This window comes from Fistularia commersonii, chromosome 36 (assembly GCF_037954325.1).
Source record: "Fistularia commersonii isolate RoL2024-O1a breed Wild chromosome 36, RoL_Fcom_v1.0, whole genome shotgun sequence".
Lineage (NCBI taxonomy): Eukaryota > Metazoa > Chordata > Actinopteri > Syngnathiformes > Fistulariidae > Fistularia > Fistularia commersonii.
This window is the reverse complement of record NC_141319.1, coordinates 2,594,849-2,613,298: the sequence shown is the minus strand read 5'-3', so window position 1 is coordinate 2,613,298 and position 18,450 is coordinate 2,594,849. Positions and strand designations below refer to the sequence as shown.

The 18,450-nt window shown below is 40.1% G+C and overlaps 1 protein-coding gene across 5 annotated transcripts in view; it reads left to right on the top strand.

The window, feature by feature from the left end:
• The window catches only part of LOC147213344 (uncharacterized), a 36,025-nt gene that overhangs the window by 284 nt on the left and 17,291 nt on the right, over nucleotides 1-18,450 (top strand). For 2 of the 5 annotated variants that reach the window (XM_086143415.1, XM_086143420.1), the window contains exons 2-17: nucleotides 6,052-6,267; nucleotides 7,835-7,885; nucleotides 9,305-9,430; nucleotides 9,520-9,546; nucleotides 10,501-10,527; nucleotides 10,935-12,890; nucleotides 13,771-13,902; nucleotides 14,271-14,495; nucleotides 14,574-14,633; nucleotides 14,990-15,025; nucleotides 15,319-15,363; nucleotides 15,441-15,509; nucleotides 15,657-15,692; nucleotides 15,774-15,827; nucleotides 15,921-15,974; nucleotides 16,087-16,134. In XM_086143415.1, the coding sequence (XP_085999541.1) occupies nucleotides 6,052-6,267; nucleotides 7,835-7,885; nucleotides 9,305-9,430; nucleotides 9,520-9,546; nucleotides 10,501-10,527; nucleotides 10,935-12,890; nucleotides 13,771-13,902; nucleotides 14,271-14,495; nucleotides 14,574-14,633; nucleotides 14,990-15,025; nucleotides 15,319-15,363; nucleotides 15,441-15,509; nucleotides 15,657-15,692; nucleotides 15,774-15,827; nucleotides 15,921-15,974; nucleotides 16,087-16,134 (3,162 nt within the window). The remainder of the gene's footprint in view (nucleotides 1-6,051; nucleotides 6,268-7,834; nucleotides 7,886-9,304; nucleotides 9,431-9,519; nucleotides 9,547-10,500; nucleotides 10,528-10,934; nucleotides 12,891-13,770; nucleotides 13,903-14,270; nucleotides 14,496-14,573; nucleotides 14,634-14,989; nucleotides 15,026-15,318; nucleotides 15,364-15,440; nucleotides 15,510-15,656; nucleotides 15,693-15,773; nucleotides 15,828-15,920; nucleotides 15,975-16,086; nucleotides 16,135-18,450) is intronic. The other 3 variants (XM_086143417.1, XM_086143416.1, XM_086143419.1) reach the window with 3 other exon arrangements.

The following is an 18,450-nucleotide window of genomic DNA, read 5'->3' as shown; positions in this document are numbered from 1 at the left end:
AACCAATTTCAACGCAGTTCTATTCGTGGCTATGTTATCCAAATATTTTATTTCACTTTGTTCTTAAACAGCCAAAGATAAACGCAATAAAAAGAAACAAAAACTGAAAAACTCAAGGAGAAATTAAATTTTCAACATTTTTATCATTACATTTGAAATTAAATATTGGGAAAATATTCAATATTTAATTCAATGGATGATTCATAAATATCTTTATTAATTGGAGTATGTCTCATGAATAATGCATTTGTTATTTCTGAGTTTTGACGTTTTCGGGGTGCTTGGATGAGGAGACCATTGGCTCAGGAACTGTTGTCATTTGCATCAAGGGCCATTTTGTGTGTCTTTGTGTATCACGGATATTGGGAGTGTCTAAAAATACGCTGCTATCATGTATCGGCTATTTGTGAAGTGTGTCGCAGATCCGCAGATGTCCAGAGCCAGTCTGCTTTCCGCTTCCCGCATGGAGCATTTTATTTCATTTTATTTTATTTCATATATTTTTTTGTTGTTTTGGAAATATGATGAACCAAACAGTTTTTGTTCCATAAAAAGCTCGAATTGCTCAAATATATTTTACACACAGAAAGAAGCTTCTCTGCAAGACATTCTTTTGCTTTACTTTGATTTTAAGTTTGACTATTATTGTTATCATAATTAATACTATTCATTTTACTGTATTTGTATCTCTATCTTGCCAGCTGCAGCTCATTTCATACATGAAGCACTGCTTATGTGTGTCAACAAACGCGGCACATCAAAATACTGTCTCGCTCTATTTATAACGCATTAATCTTTTGACATTTTGGGGGAGTTTGTGGGTTTAGTATCCAGTCTTGAAGTTGCACAGCTGAAGTTGGGCAAAGTCACCAGCAAATCATTGCTGTGGCTGAATGATTTTGTTGAATCCCAAATGTGGACATTTTAAACAGTTGGAAACTCTGATACCAAAAGCCTGGGTCCGGATCTCTTATAACACACCAATAACTGATTAAAAGTCCACACTTCTTTGACTAATTCCCCCTGAAACCTCTGGCTTCTTGTAATTTTAAGCCGGGAGAGAGGTGTCTTGAAACTACCAGCCAGCGTTATCAATTCCTCCCCACAGCTTTCAGGCAGATGAGGATTGATCGGTTGGGTGACCTCACTTACCGATAAGATCAGTATTTAAACTTTACTGATCCAAATACCGTTGTATCTACACTCCCAGCTTGACACCGGTATTGTTAAGATGTTGGCATTTGAGGGGGCAGCTTGTTGGCGCAGGGGTTAAGGGATTCTTGCCTTACACCAAGAAGGTCCTTGGTGCGACTCCAAAAGTTTGCCTTTTCTGTATGCCATTTGCTTGTTCTCTGCGTGGATCTCCACTCTCCTCCAACAGTCCAAAGACATGTGATGGGTCAGTTTGGGACAGTAACTTGCCCAGTGGTTGTTTGTCTCTATATGTGGCTATGTGATCAACTGGTGACTGGTCCAGGGTGTACCCTGCCTCTGGCATGGTTCGAGTCCAGCATCCTCCCAAGGGTAGGGTAAACGCTACAGATAATGAATGTACATGCGGTATTGAATGAGTGTAGGTTGTGATGTCAATGTCATTATGTATGACATCTATGTTGTATTGTAATTTGGTTGTTAATGAACCAGAATATAATGTCTGCTGATCTGAATATTAATGCTGTTTGTGTTCATCTAGTTGTCATACAATGGCGATCATTTTACTTCTGATTGCCATCTTTATATTCAACAACCATCAGGCCTCTTTTTAAACGATCGTCGTTCTGATGTTGACTCAACCTCCACGCAGTCAAGGTTGTTTCCATGGCACGGCGTCCGTGCTGTATCTACTGTTTGACTGTCAATTAACTTTAGAAAAATAGATGAGGAAACCCATTAGACTCCATAAAAAAACAACATTGCACTAAATATTGAAACCACCTTCTGAAGCTTCACCTTCTAACTTCACCCTCAGCTCAGATTCCCCCACTTCAGCCAAATGACATTCCATAAATACATCTCGATAATGTCATTATCTCCGATAACAAATGGAGGCTACAGGAGCAGGTGTCGGGTTTGACTAATGTCGTCCCTCTGTCGTTGCCTGTGTGTCGGCATTGGTCTTCAACATGTTCTAATCCCTTACTTCTTCTAAACTGCTTGATTTTGACCTCTAGATAAGACTAAACTCCCTGCAGTTAAACAATTAACCTGGTTAAAGTGGTAGATCACAAATTCAGACAAGAGGCGGTGATTGAGTTTGTAAGGAAAGTTGGCGCCTCCAATGTTATTGATTTTTTTTTTTTTTCTGATGAAAAGTAGATCAGCTAAAAAGATCTTTTGCAGATCAGTAATGTCAGGGTAGACGTAACTAATCGACAACATCTAAAATACATTTCTAAATATTAATTTGATATCTTCTGGTGTTCTCGACCTCTCCCCAGAGTGTCTCAACAGCGAGAGGTTGTTTGGAAAGCAGAGTTTCACTAAAGCCTGAACGTGAAAGGGTGTGAAATATTCACAGCTTCTTCCGGTGTTCCATGGCCCAAACAGCATGTGCCGAGGGTTTGTCTTTGTTACTACGCAGAGGCTACAAAATACATATGTAAAAGCACAATTTTAAAATAAGCATGAAAATGTTAAAATGATCAAAAAAAGAGTAATTCGATGGTGGTTGATTTCTCGCTGACTGACTTAATTTCGACTTGAACGATGGGAGGAAAGAAGTTTGAAAAAGAGATTTTCATTTACAGTATGGGAAAAGTGAAAATTCAAGGTGGGACATTTTTAAAACTGTGTTCTAAAAGGAAATTGTCATTGAAATGTTGCTATTTTCATCCAAATAGGACAGTATTTTGTAATTTGTCTCGATCAATGAAGTTTGGAATTTGTTTCTGCTTTTTAAAACAGGTTTCATTTCAGGTCATTTATATTTGATACTGACATCTTTTGATGAAAGTAATGAGCTGTGAGAGTGCACGTCTATGTGTGTGTGTGTGTGTGTGTGTGTGTGTGTATGTGGCACACTGGCCCGTGTGCTCTTCAAGTGTTGCTAAGCTGTTTGAGTCAGCAGAAAGAGAGAGTAACCTGTAGTGGCTGCCAACCAACATGAAGCTGAAGCGAGGCAGCAGGTGGACACACACCCACCCACCCACACACACACACACACACACACACACACACACAGCCAAGGCAACATTAGAAATATTTCTAATTAATCACTTAGCTACAAAATATGAGACAAATATTGAAATATGTTTAAATGTTGACGTTTCTGTCGACAAATTCTGGTAACAGTCAATATGATTAACAAGTTAGTTAACGATCTACAGCTGAAGGTCATACGAACTGGAAGAAATTCAACACGCCACTTTGAGGAAAAAATGTGATCAAATCCCAGGAGAGTCCCGAAGAATTTACTGAAAATTTTCTCCTTGTTGCTTCAAGCTTCTTTAAAACTACTGATAAGTTATTGACAGAGAATTCATTCAATGAGAAATTGTGCAAATATAAGAAAGAAATCATGCGGTAAATAGTGCACAAGTCAGTGGAAATTATGCAAAATTGCGAAATCAATAAGAATGTAAAAACAGGACAATATCCTGTTCCCTGATCTTTTCAAGGCAAACCTGAAAAAACAAACAAACCTCAATGCAGGTATTTTTTTGTTGCTCTAAAAGGTTACTGTTTACCTGGCACGCCATGCAGACCGCTAAGTCGGCGAGTGTAAAGAAATTAAACTCTGCAACCGAGGGACGTTGCTTTTTATCGTGTGCGTGTCTTTCCCCCACTGCCATGGACGTGTACTCATAGCAACGACCTTCAAAAAGTCTCATGATTTGATTGAAAGTGGGCAGCGCAGTGGTTAGCGCTTCTGCGTCACAGCAAAAGGTTTCTGATTCAGTTCCGACAGGGAGTGTGTGGAGTTTTTGTGTTGTCTTTGTGTCTGTGTGCATTTCCTCCAGGTATTCTGGTTTCCTCCCACAGTCCAAGCACATGCAGCAGGTCCCTAAATTCCCCTGGAGTGTGGATGAGGAAGGGAGTGGTTTACAGTAGAACCTCGGCTTACGAATTTAATTCACTCTTTGACTTTGTTAGTACACCGAATACATTTTTCCCATTCAAGTCAATGAAAATCCTATCGATCCATTCTCCAGTCCTAAAAAAGCATACTGTACTGTTTTTGAAAAATCGTATGGGTTAATTTGTGCCAAAAATACAGAAAGGAATTCAAGATGGCCTTAATTATTAATGTGTTTCCAGTGTGTTTTCTCTTCATATCAGCACTTTTACTCAACATTTCCTTCACTAAAATCACTGTGCCAAAGTAAATGTATCTCCAGCAAGCTGTATTTAATTAAGCCAAACTAAGAATCGCGTTTCTTCTTCTTCTGAGACTTGAGACTTTTGATTTGTGAATGTAGTCGCCTTTTTAGCCGCATCAGCCGTCTTTAGCGTATCTTTGTTCTTCAGGATTGTACAGATGGCTGCTTCGTGAGATCAGTAACACAAGCGCCACTCTCACAATTAGCTGTTATTTCCTTCTTCAGATCGGCTGTAATTCTTAACTTCTTAGCCCAAGCGTCACTAGCACTTTTAAACTCTTTTGGGGAGCTATAAATAGGGCTAACTTGCTGAAAAAAAGCACGAAAAATCAATATGACAGGAGAATATGATGATGAATAATGTAAACAACGCAAAGTACCGTGCACGACTGCTGCTACGCAACTATGCAGGAAGCCCATGAGTTTGTTTGTTTGTTTGTTTGTGCGTTTGTGCAAATTTGTTGGCAGGTCGATTCAAAATGTGATCGGAAAATGTTCGATTTGTTTGTTGTCTATTGTATGTCTCTATGTGTGATGTGTGTATGAAAAAGTGAATGGTTATAGGATAAGCTTTTTTCGGTTTATCGGTTGCCACTTGGACTCTGAGATGAAGGGATTTCGAGGATTGGGAGTCAAAGGTCACCTCTTTGATTTGAACAACATGCCTAAGTAAGAAACCCCTGAAGAAAAATTTGTTATTATAGCTGGAGAAAATGTCAATTTTGCACACTTATAAGACTGGTGTCAAAGGTCAGCATCACAACTTCAAAAAAACCATAACAAAATGTAACACTAAATGTGGTAAAATGCATCAGCAATGTTATGTGCAGATTTCAACAGGGAAAGGGTCAAAGGTTAAAGGTTAAAGGTGTCTTCTGATTCATCACATGCCTTAAATGACCATATTTCTGTCTTTTATGACCAAAAATTATTGTGATGAGGGTTTTTTTCCCCACAACGCTTTGCTCAAGCAAAGCCTTGAAAGTTAACAGTCAAACAGTTACTTCTGGTAAGAGAACACAGAAATGACTTAATTCATGAATTTAATTGATTCTTTGAAAGAGCTCATAATTTATTTTGCTCTTTTATCAAATAAAATTTCCCCATTGAAATGTAGTGAAATGCCGTTAATCCTTTCCAGCCCCTCGATTTTGTTCAATGATTTTTAAGAAAAATGTACTTTATTAATAACAAATAGTATATAAACAATAATAATACTTAATAAAATAGAATGTGAAGAAATAAACTGGCTTTGTTAAGTGTATTTACTGCGGAAGCTTAACTTAACTTACTCACTACAATCTTAATGTGAGCAATGCATTGCTTAATGTAACTTGCATTCTATGCTACACCGAATTATTACATTTAATTTAGCTATGGAGTGAATGTCAGTTCTCTTTTCAAAATAATCAAACCATCCCCAATTGGCTTTGAATGAATCTTCTAATGCTTCATCCGTCGATGTTGCCGCCCTGCGCTGCACTAAATCCCTGTAAATGTGCCACGCCTCTCACAACTCTCCATCTCATCATCAACATGCACACCTTGCAAATTATTTTAGATGATTTTTGAAAAAAAACTATGTCGTAAGTTTGGGCACTTGCAAGTCAAGGTTCCACTGTAATTGTTTTTTGTCATTGCTGCTGAAGGCTGAACTGGCTAAAAACCAGCTTGATGGTCCTGGTAACTAGCAGCCTGCATTTACTCTGGTGTGCGATGCTTTTCTCCTCAGCGAGGTCATCCACCACCACCACCACCATGGTCATCGACAGTAAGAACGTGGACAGCAGCTTACCTCCTGCCACGACGTCCAAGAGGACGTTTACGGACGACCTGTACGCGACGTTCAGCTCGCCGCTGGCCTGGATCTTGGTTCTGGCTCTCGTCATCACTTGGTCCTGTGTTTTTGTCATCATGTTTGATCTGACGGATTACAAGACCATTTCAGGCGAGTGTCTCCGCTGCTTCCTCACAACATCGATGATGATATGACTCAGGTGTTTGACATTTACTCACAGATGGTGAAAATATAACAATAAAACCCCAACTTGGTCATGACAAACCAGAAAAATGAAATTACCAGGGCTGCGACTTTCATTATAGACCAAATAATATGAAAATATGAACACATTTCAATTTGCAAAACATTTCTCAGTGTACGACTTCCAGGCGTAGAGATTACATCGGTGCACTGAGTGATAGCGTTACAGATGGGGAAGATAAGCCAAAGTTGGCTGGAGGGAAATGTACATATATAGGAAACTCTCTCCAGAGGGAGGTAAAAACAGAAATGCTGCTTTTTGGACATTGTGAGAGAGGAAGTTTGAGTTTGTATCACCCTTGACCCTTCATTAGCGCCTCAGTTTTAAACACAGTTGGGCTAGCATGCAGGTCGCTAATGCTAACTTTGTATAAGCATGCGGGTCGATCATTTTAATTTCGTACGAGCACACACATCGCTAATTTGAACGTTGTACGAGCATGCGGGTTGGTAATGCTAAATTTTCACCAATGTTTACTTTCCATAAGCACCTGTCATTGATGTTAACTTTGCAGGAGAAGGAGGGATGCTAATTTAAACTCTGCAAGAGCACACGGGTCGCTAATGTTAGCTTCGTATGAGCGTGCAGGTTTAAGCATTAAACTAGTTTTGATGTATATCGATTCGTTCGACAAACACTATTTTTCTCGTGTCGGTTATTGAAATGCGATGAATTTTGGTTCCCTAATTAACTAAGCCTCTGATTTATCGGATTTAATTTTCGAGTGCCAAGCGTAATAATTATATGCGGGTTGTGTGTTTCCACGAGGCCAGGAAAAGCCCCCCTCCCGTGGCCAAACAATAGTATTACACCGGCTTTTCATACCGCTACCTCCATTTCTCTTTTAATGTTTGTGTTTCTCCCATCTTGGTATTTTAAACTCTAACAATCAAATCCTGTACAGAATGACAAACATTCTCCACCGGCTCCCTCCATCACTGCTCCCTCACCCTGCTGGAAGAATATTATTGTTTTTTTCTCATAAAATGAAAGTGAAAATCTGGCTTCGGATGTGTTTCTACTCACTTTCTAACAACAGAATGAACCCAATAACATTGTCATAATAATTAATCTTCACAAGGCTGGAATCCGTCATTAACTTAAAGCAGGACAAAGATGAAACATCCCAAAAAATTTAGCTGTCAAATAAAAATGTAATGCGGCAGTTATCTGACCTTCTCCAGAAGTGTTTTTCCTTCTCCTACTGTAAATCTGAAGCAAAATTGAAGATAATTTTTTTTTTTCCCCATTTCTTTTGTTAATTTTCCAATTAATTTTTATGCAATTTCCCAAAGGGCGTGAAACAAGTTTTGTTTTCAGGCATTAATAAAAGGTTTGTCTGAATTTTTATTTTTATTTGGAGGCAAAAGGCGGTGGTTTTTGAAACCACCCACTTTAGCAGATATAAGTCTCCTCTTCCTCCTCTTTTTGACTCTACCTTTGCTACTGACACTGTGTTTCTCATCCACCCAGGTCGCCCCCCTCCTCACGTCAGGAAGGTTTTAAAGGATTCAGGGCATAGAGGCAAGGCACCTTATTGACCTGCTGCTTCCTCACCCTTAGAAAAAAACACTAACTGGCCGAAAATGATCCGCTAGCTCCAGCTGCCTGTTGCACAAAGAGTTCACACACCACGTTTCACTTGTGCCAAAATGACGTTAACCGACATGACAGGTTTTTACCTTGAATAAAAAAAGAGGTTTGAATTTCTTTTCCATTCCTTGATGTCTGAAGGTAATCACTTGTAAAGGGATTCCTTGCTGATTATCATTTCCTGAGTTTTGGGAGGGACATTGGAATGAATAAACATGTGGTTTTCGGAGCTGATTTGTTCCAAAATGAGGAAAAAAAGCAGTAAAAATAAAAGTTATGATTGGTGAAGTTGGTGGCTATCAACAGACCAGAGCAGAGAGGTGCGTGTTTGGTTACATGATAATGGCAGCGTACCTTTGGCACAAATGACTCCACATACATGCAGACGAATGACGAGCTCTGGTTAGATTTCTTATCGCTGTCTTTCTGTCTGATGTTTCTATTTCCAGGACTTGACCTGCGCTGAGGTTTTGCAGATTGTTCCGTCGATTCTTCTTAATGTCTTTCCATCTCCTTCAGCATGTCTGTGTTCGTTACTTTTGCTTCGATCGCCAGAGAAGCGAAGCGATCCATTAATCGATCGATTCATGTTTTTTTTTTTTTTTTTGATAAATAGGTAGAAATGTTAAGGGTCAGGTCAAACTGAAGCAGGAGCGATACGTTTCTGCATCTCCTCATCATTGAAAACCCTGTGAGTGCAGAATGAGTCATGGCACATTTTAAAACAGAGAAGACGAGGATTTGAAGTAGTCGAGCCCTATTTCTCATACTTATATCGGCATACTTTAGATAACTGACAAAGTAGAAGGAAAGTAGGACTTTTTATCTGAGAGGATCTTTAAAAATCAGTTCATGCAAAATTCAGGACTTGGCTTTGTGAGTCCGAATGTTCTGTCTGTCTCAGAAATGCTTTCAATAGTTTTCCTTTTCCTCTCTCTCTTTTTCCCTTCTCCTCCTTTTCCTCCAGTGCGGAAAACTTCTTCTCTCTGCAAATTTTCATTGCCGCCTTGAGAATTTGAATTCCCATTACATATCCTGTTGGACGTCTGACATGCAAAGAACAAAAAAAAAAAGTTTCAATGCAGAGCTGATCAGAGCTGATTTGCCAAGGGTTGATGGGAATTTTCAAATGTATTTTTTTTTTTTTTGCACAGCGACATCTTCAGGGACTAATTGCTGTGGTTAAACTGGAAGATAAATTTCATATTATTTTGTTGAATTCGTTCTCCGGGTTCCAGTTTAACCCTACTGGCTTCGTACTTGGACGTTGCATCGGTGCATTCACACTCTTCTGCGCTGAGCAAACTGCGGCAAAAGTTTTAATTTAACCACGTCTCCATATTGATCCAGGAGGTCTCAGTAAAATCGGCTCCGACCCGATGAAGGTGGTGAACGATGCTGTGGAGGAATCGACAAACTTGGTCGGCGCCGTGTTGAAATTTGCTGCAAATCTCGTTGCGCCTGAAGAAGATGAAGGTACAGGAGAGAATATGAAAAAAAAAATGTAGATGTGGAAAATATGTGCGTAATTTCAGTATTAATCTCCTCCTGTCTCTCCCCTTTAGGAAATCTTTATGCAGTGAGAAAAAAAGGTTTGTATTCTAGCGGCTTATTAAAAAAAATTGAACATCCCGTAATCCTAAATTCTCCACACTTTGAATGTTCACAATGATGTAATGACTTATTTCTATTGTTTTGGGCTACTTTCATAGTCTGACATCAGTGAGCTCATAAAACAACTTTAAATAACTGGGTTGCTCTTCTTCCTAAAATGACATGCTGGTGGCAAATTCTTTAATTTGGGATTGAAAGAAAGCACAAGGGATCAAAAGTGGACCTAAAAAAACTAAAAAACAATAAATTGACGAGTAATGACATTTTTTTTGTTGAAGAAATCGTCCAGAATCAGCCAGAAACGGAGATTTAGGGTAAAAAGACTTCTAACCTGCCGATAGAAATTACAATACAATTGGAATACATTTTAACACTATTGTTCTTTATCTTATCACTACAAAATAAAACTGACTTCCACGTCAAAGGTTCACGATGGTTGGGAGAGGAGGAGGAGGAGGAGGAGGTGAAGAATAAGAAAGAGAAAGGTACCTTGTGGCTGGTCTCCTTCCACGACCATGTAAAGAGTCTGACCGCTTTACCCATCAGCCAATATCACCCATCAGTGTTTTGTAGGTAAAATACGCTTAATGCGATGAATAAATGGTATATGAAATGTATATGATTTTATTTATAGCTGTGTACTTTTGATACTTATGGAAAAGTACAACTGCAGTATCGGTCGGACTCTGAACATGCGATCCCCTCTAAACAAATTCACCCAAATCTCCTCTCCCTGTAACAGCCAACCAAGTGGGAAACAAATACAGATGCTGTGTTTACATTGTTTGAGTTTTAAAACTTTTCCTAACTGCTAATGGTTTTTTGACTCACGCTAAAATTGCGTCTGTGTGTATCGGTCTCTCGTGTGATTGATTCAATTAAGCCTATATTAATTTATTTTTAAACTAGTTTCCATCTCCTTAATCCCACAGGGGAGTTTCTACCTTCTCGACGAAAAGGTTCGTAAAAAATATTCATCCTCTCATAATCCAGCCTGATTGACGCAAATAAGAAATATTAGCATCTTCTCTGTTGTGTCAGTCATAGTTAACTGTGTTCATTTGGCAATTATTTACCATCACGATTTACAGATACATCCGTTTTTAAAGACTCCGTGCTCAAATAGCCACGAAGTCATAACATTTTGCATCTGTGATTGATTCATTAATTGATCGGTCGATTGATTGGTTGATCGGTTTATAAGTGGGTCGACGCATCCATCCTTCCTAACTTCAGTCTTTTACCCATGGATATTAATTGTCACAAACATTTGACGTCTCGTTTCAGTGTTTAAGTGATAAGCGAAACCACTGTTACTATGGAAACTAAACTCTTCTTCTAAAACACTTCCCTATGTTTGCTTTAGTCGTAGAGATGCAGGTCAAGACTAAAACACAGCCAGTGGTTGAAATTGTGGAGGAAGAGGAGGGAGGAGAGCCGGAGGCCACTGGGGAGGAAGAGCAGGAAGAGGAAATAGTCCAGGATGAAGAGCCGGAGGAGGATGGGGAATATGAAGATGAGGAGGAATATGAGGAAGAGGATGGCGAGGAGGAGGAAGAGGAAGAGGAGGAGGAGGAAGAGATAGAGGAGGAAGAGGAGGAGGAGGAGGAAGAGATAGAGGAGGAAGAGGGGGTGGAGGAGGAGGATGAAGAAGTAGAAGAGGAAGAAGGGGTGGAGGAGGGGAAAGAAGTGGAGGGGGTGGAGGAGGAGGGTGAAAAAGAAGAGGAGGAAGAGGGGTTAGAGAAGGATGAAGAAGAAGAAGAAGAGGAAGAGGAGGTAGAGGCTGTTGCAGAGAGGGAAGGAGGAGGAGAAGAAGAAGAGGAGGAAAAGGAAGAGGAGAGGGAAGCGGGAGATGAGGAGGTGGAGGAAGAGGAAGAAGGGCTGGCGGGAGCGGAGGAGGAAGAAAAGCCGAAAGGAGAGGAAGAAGAGGAGGACGATCATGAAGAGGAGGCCACAGGAGTAGCTGAAGAAGAGGAGGATGATCATGAGGAGGAGGCCACAGGAGTAGCTGAAGAAGAGGAGGATGATCATGAGGAGGAGGCCACAGGAGTAGCTGAAGAAGAGGAGGAAACGGGGGGACAAGAGGAAGTGGAGGATGGAGCTGAAGTAGCTGCAGAAGAAAAAGAGGAGGACGATGAAGAGGAGGCAGCTGCCGAGCCGGGAGACGAAGAGGCGGATGACGGGGATGGTGATGATGATGTGGCGAAAGGTGAAAAAGAAGCGGCGGACGAGGACGATGCCGAGGATGAGGGAGAGGAATCCGATGTCACTGAAGAAGTCGCCGATGAAGAGTCTGCTGAGGAAGATGAAGCTTCCCCAGAATCCATTTCTTCTCCCGATGACAGAGATTCTGACACACCTGTAGACTCAGAGGAGAGCGAGGAAGACGCTGCCACATCAGCGGAAGAACACGATACTGAAGATGACGACAGCAGCAAATTCACCGACACCTCGGACACGACCGAGTCGGCGTCGCTCTCCAGCGATGAAGACGAGGATGATATATCAGCCGACAGCGACGATGTCGATGCGGACCTTGACCTTGACCTTGACCTTCCTCCTGTAACCATGGCAGCTGAGGATGATGAAGACGACGATTTTGAAAGCAAACTTGCAGAGAATGACGCATTGGCCTCTCCGCCAGATGATGAAGATGGTGATGAAGGTCTGGTAATGGACTTACCAGCTGGTGAAGACCTCCGGGATGATGATGATGATGATGATGATGATGACGCTCTGAGCCAATCAGACATGGCCGTATCTTCTGATCACTTTGCTGATGATGAGGGTGATGATAATGATGATGATGATGTGGAGGATCTCAGGGACTTGTATCATGATCTTCACCTGGACGGTGATGAAGATGCAGAAAGTGCTCCTTATGATGATGTCGCTGAGGAAGATGAAGATGAAGAAAAGGATGACGATGAGGAGGAGGAGGAGGACGTAAATGTGGATACGTTATCTTTTGAAAGCACAGACAGCGGTGTCTTAGGTGATGACGATGATGATGATGATGATGATGAGAGTGAGGAAGACAAATCTGCCGGAGAGTCTGAATCCAGTGATGACATTAGCTACGACACATCCGATACAGAAGGTGCATACGAAGATGATGATGATGAAGACATTGATACAAGCTCCTTCGAGTTCAACTTTGATCTGAAAGATAAAGAGTCCTCCGACGATGACCTTGACAGTGACAGCAAGGACGGGTCTTTGGATTCTCTGGTAGACCAAGACGATGGAGATGAAGATGAAGATGGGGTTGAGGATGAGGATGAAGATGAAAATGAAGATGATGTGGGTGTCTTGCTATCAGGTGGGGTTACTCGTTTCACATTCTCATTTAGTCAAACTGTTTTTGTCATGTTTTTCCCTTTATGGAATTATTCATACATATATGTGTGTCCATATGGATATATATATACACGTGTATGTGTGTGTATATATATATACATATATATATGTATATATATATACACACACACACACGTATATATATGTGTGTAATATAGGAAGAGTGTATGTATATATATATACATGTATATATACATGTACACATACATATATACATGTATATATATATGTGTATGTATATATACATATATATATATATGGAGGAAGAGTGTGTGTATATATATATATGTATTCATAGATAGATAGATAGATAGATAGATAGATAGATAGATGTGTATGTGTGTATATGTATGTATATGCACTATAAGGCCCAAACTATTGGCTCAGCCATCCAAATAATCTGAATCAGGTGTTGCAATCACTTCCATGACCACAGCTGTATAAAATCAGCACCTCGGCATGGAGACCGTTTTTACAAATATTTGTGAAAGAATGAACGACTCTCAGGAGCTCAGTGAATTCCAGCGTGGAAGAGTGATCGGATGCCACCTGTGCAACAAATCCAGTTGTGAAATTTCCTCGTTCCTAAATATTCCACAGTCGGCTGGATTATAAGAACATGGAAGTGTTTGGGAATGACAGCAACTCAGCTACGAAGTTGCAGGCTACGTCCACTGACAGAGCATAGTGCACAGAGGTCACCAACCTTCTGCAGAGTCAATCACTTCAGACCTCCAAACTTAATGTTAAATAAATTAAAAATAAAAAGCATAGATCGTAAAAATCATCAAACACATGAAACCCCATACAGACTCTATTCTCCGAACCGTTTCCCAACCAAGGTTCGTCCGTTGCAGCAGCATTTACCGTCCAGGAGGGGACGGTAGAGACTGAGACTGACGAGGGTGAAGGCGAGGAAGAAAAGCACATCAGACAGACTGATGAAGAGTCTGAGGACGAGACAGAAGAACCCAGTGAGTCCAATTTAGAAGTGTGAGTGTGTCCTGTGTATTTGAGTGAGCATAATGTGTGCGTCATGTTTCATGCATTTTGACCTGAAAAACATCCTGAGCTACTTAAACGCATTTTCGTAAACATTATCGAAAGACAGGCTTCGTATGTTTGTGGCACGAGCATCTCTATCAAAAAAAAAATGTGTCTCTCTGAAATCCTTGAAAAGCAATTTTTACATTTAACTTCTATTTACTCAACTTTTTCGGACCCTTTTCTTTTAAAGTTTTTAAAATAATGGAAAATGTTGAATTAAAATAGACCCAAAACATCCATTAACTCTCCTCAGCTTTTACTTTTGAAGGTGTTTGACTTCCCGTTCTTCCCTCAGTTTCCCTCCAGTTTGAGGACGACGACGAGGACGACGACGATGATCACGACGACGACGACGAAGAGGCGGGAGATGAGGAGCTGACATCCGAGCCCCTGAGATCAGTGGATGAAACCGAAGACAGCAAAGAGGACGAGGATGAAGAAGACGCCGAGGAGCGGCGAGCGACGGTGGACGTGAGCAAACCTGTTCTCGAAGGGGAAGCAGTGAAGACCGAGGCCACAGGTCAGGGAGGAAGACGAATAGTGATAATAACATTGTTACTACACTAATAGTCACGTGACCTGCTGTCTCTGTCCTCAGTGTGTCCCTGTATGAGCTCCAAGAGCCTGGACTCAGCTGACAAGACCAGTGAGAAAAAAGGTCTGTTTTTATTTGTGATGAGGAGTAAGCATTTCTAAAAAAATCATTTCCAGGTCCTCTCCTTTATAAATGACCAATGACTGACAGGACATCCCACTCTGTATTCATTTCTACTTGTACAAACACTGTTTCTGAAAAAACAAAAAAAAGCATCAAGACATGATACATGATTACATGATAATGTAATAACAATAGCATGTTGTAATTAATAATCTGCATGGGATATCTAATAAATGTCATGCATGCTGTGATTAAATATTTCACTTTGTAAACTGCAGACTACAAAATTGCATATCTTTTTTATGACCGAAGGATTGTGTGTGTGTGTGTGTGTGTGTGTGTGTGTGTGTGTTCAGATTCTCCTAGGAGAGTTTCCGGTGTGAGAAGAAGAGGTACGACAAGCACCATGATGTTATACTTTTTTGTTATATAAATTGTAAATAAACTCACGATCGAATTGTTTTGATGTGACGTCCCCATCAAAAAGTGAAAGTGAAAAATTGAAAATGTACGAATATTAATGATCGTGAGAAAAAATTAAAAAAATCTTTTAACTTGTGGTATGGTATAAGCTCTTGTTAAGTTTCAGCGATTGAACATAAAATCCAAACCTTTTTTTTTCAAAAGTTTTTTAAAGCTTTATCATGTGTTTGTTGAACTGAAACCTCATTTGTTTGTTTTAAAGCTGCAAAGGTGGTGGCGCAATCGGACGACAAGCCCAAAAGAGCAGGTGGCCTAATCTTTATTTTACTTTCTTCTTCGAAACTTAATGTTTTATTGCTTGAATGAAGAGTCTTTGGTTTCCAGGTTTGCCTCGCATTGCAAGTCTGGAGCCAAAAATCAGGAGGATCAGGAGGTTCCCGCCTTTTCCCAAAGGTACTTCCTCATTTTTGCGTACATTAATATAAGCTGTTGATGAATTCATTAAATACTGTGATCACATTAAAAAGGATATGGGTTCATTTGTAAGCTTTGCCTTTACCCACCCCAAAACATTAATGTCTTTCTATTTCCAATAAAAAGCCAAAAAAGATGAAAAGGCTTCCCCTCTCAAGACGGGTGAGTGATTCATTCCTACGTTGATATTATAACATCTCACACGAATATGTCATAAATCATACATTGTCATTTTGAATTCAGAAAAGGAAAAGGAAACAACAAAGCAGCCAGAAGCTTCAGAATCAGGACAAGATGGTATGGTAGCTTTTTCTTTAAATCCCTGCTTCCAAAAATTTCTTGAAAACAAACTGAGTCTCCGTTATTCAAAAAGATGGCGTTTTGTTTCAGTTGGTCCATGTCGACCTGCCCCTGTTTACTGCCCGTCCCCACCTGGCTGGTATGGTAAGTGCTAAAATAAAATAATACACTATTATTTTATTTTTATTTTTCTGCTCCTTCTCGCATGCTGTCCTTGAAATTGCTGCATGTACCTAATAAATATTATACTTTCCAGTTCATCACGTGGTGACCGACAACCCGTACCCTCCTCCGACGCTGTCAGGTATAGTTGGAAGGCGGAGGTGTGATGTGTAAAAGAAGCGGGCGTCCCCTCATAATTTTTAGATCCCACTTGTGGACTTTTGATTTAAACATTGTGTTTAATTTTCTTTAGCAAAGTTATGTTACAAGTTCTATCAGTATCACTTCCCCTGTGGAACCAGTGTTGAGCCTGGTGCTGGTGGATGTGCAGCCTGCTGCTCATGGTTCACTGCCAAGAACGAATATCGCCATGGGGATTAATAAGGGATATATTATCATTATTCGTGATGTAGCTGCTGGGCACTTTCTGAAGTTCATTCATTCGTGCAAGGAGCTGGGTTCAACCTGGACTGGTCACTAATCAATCACAAGGCCACATATAGACATATAACTATTCACTCCCTCATTCAAATATTATTAAGAGACGCAACCATTTATTCTCATTCATATTCTCATACAACCCTCTCATTCACCTGCCATAAAGAGACATACAACCCATTCACACTCTCATTTACATGTCGAAGAGACATACAGGCATTCACTCTTTCATTCACACGCCATAGAGAAATACCATTCCCTCTTTAATTCAAAAACCATGTAGAGGAAACAAGATCACTCTTAAGCATACGTCATATAGAGACATACAGCAATTCACTCTCTTATTCACACACCGTGTAGAGACCAAAACATTCACCCTGTTATTCAAATATCATATAGAGACACAGAACCGTTCATGTGTTAAGAGACATACTACTACTCACCCTGGCATTCAAACATTATATAGACATACATTTCAATCTGTCATTTGGACATGATAAAGAGACATGCAATCATTCAGCGTCATTCACATGCCATATAGACATACAATTCACATTCTCATGAACAAACCATATAGAGAAAAAAAAACACCCTCTCATTTGCACACAGTATAGCGAGATACAACCAATCACCGCTCATCCAAATGTTATATAGAGACATAGAACCTTTTACTTTCTCATTAACATGTTAAGAGACATACCGCCATTCACCCTCACCTTCACACTTCATATAGAGATATACTTCCATTCACTCTCTCCTTCAAATGTCATTTGAGATATACATTTCACGTTATAAAGAGACATCCAACCTTTTATCCTCTTTATCACACGCCATATAAACATACAACAATTTATTCTCTCATTCACCTGTCAAATAGAAATGCAGCCATTCAAGCTTCATAAAGGGGTAAACAACCATTCACTCTCCCATTCACACGCCATGTAAAGACAGAACTATTAACTTTTTCTGGAGCGAAAAAGAAATCACTCTCTTACCTATATCATATAGAGACATACAACAATTCACACTTTCATTCACATGTCAAAGAGACATACAACCATTCACCCTCTTATTTACATGTTTGGGTAATTAAGGGTCACCAAAGAACCTACTACATGTTTTTGGACTGTTGGAGGAAACTGGATAAACTTGAGAAAACTCATGCAGACACTGGAAAGACATGAAGACTCCAGACAGAATGGCCCCGTGTCGGAATCAAACCTTCTTCTAACTAAATTCAAGCTGTGTCAAGTACTTAAAAGTGCCTTTTTTTCTGAGCTCTCTTTACAATCAGACCGCAGCAGAAGTGATAACCCCCTACTGCTGGGGACCATCTTTATTTTCCTTATCCACTTTTCTCACACAGTCACGGGAATCACTGGAATGCTTCATCTAGTCCAGTGTTTCCCAACCATTGTGCCGCGGCACATTAGTGTGCCGTGAGAGATCATCAGGTGTGCCGTGGAAAAATGCCCACTTTCACCCGATTGGTCTGAAAATTATTTATCCAACGCAAATAATGTGTCTTCCCATGTCTATGTGGGCAGCGTGCCAATTCCATGGCAACGGGTAGTGACTTAACCTGTGCATCTGTGTATCATAGTGATTAGTGACGCTTTGCGTAATACATTTTTAATATAAAAAGTACTTGTATCTGCGTAAACAAACAGGCAGCATTGTTGAAAACTACCAAGACGAGTGAGAAAGCAGTGAAAGCTTGCTATAAAGTTGCTGAACTCATCTCTAAATCCAAACAGCCACACACCGTAGCAAAACATTAATACTACCTGCCGGCAAAATCATTGTAGAAGAAATGCTCGGCTCTGGCGTTGATAAAGAAATAGCCTGAGTTTTCTCAAATAATACCATTTTCAGATATATTGATGACGTGTCTTCAGTCATTGAAAAAAGGGTTCTGGAAAAGTTGTACATCAGTGGGAACTTTGCATTGCAACTTGATGAATCTACAGATATTAGATATATTAGATGTCACACTAAGTAAATTGAGACTATGGGGTTT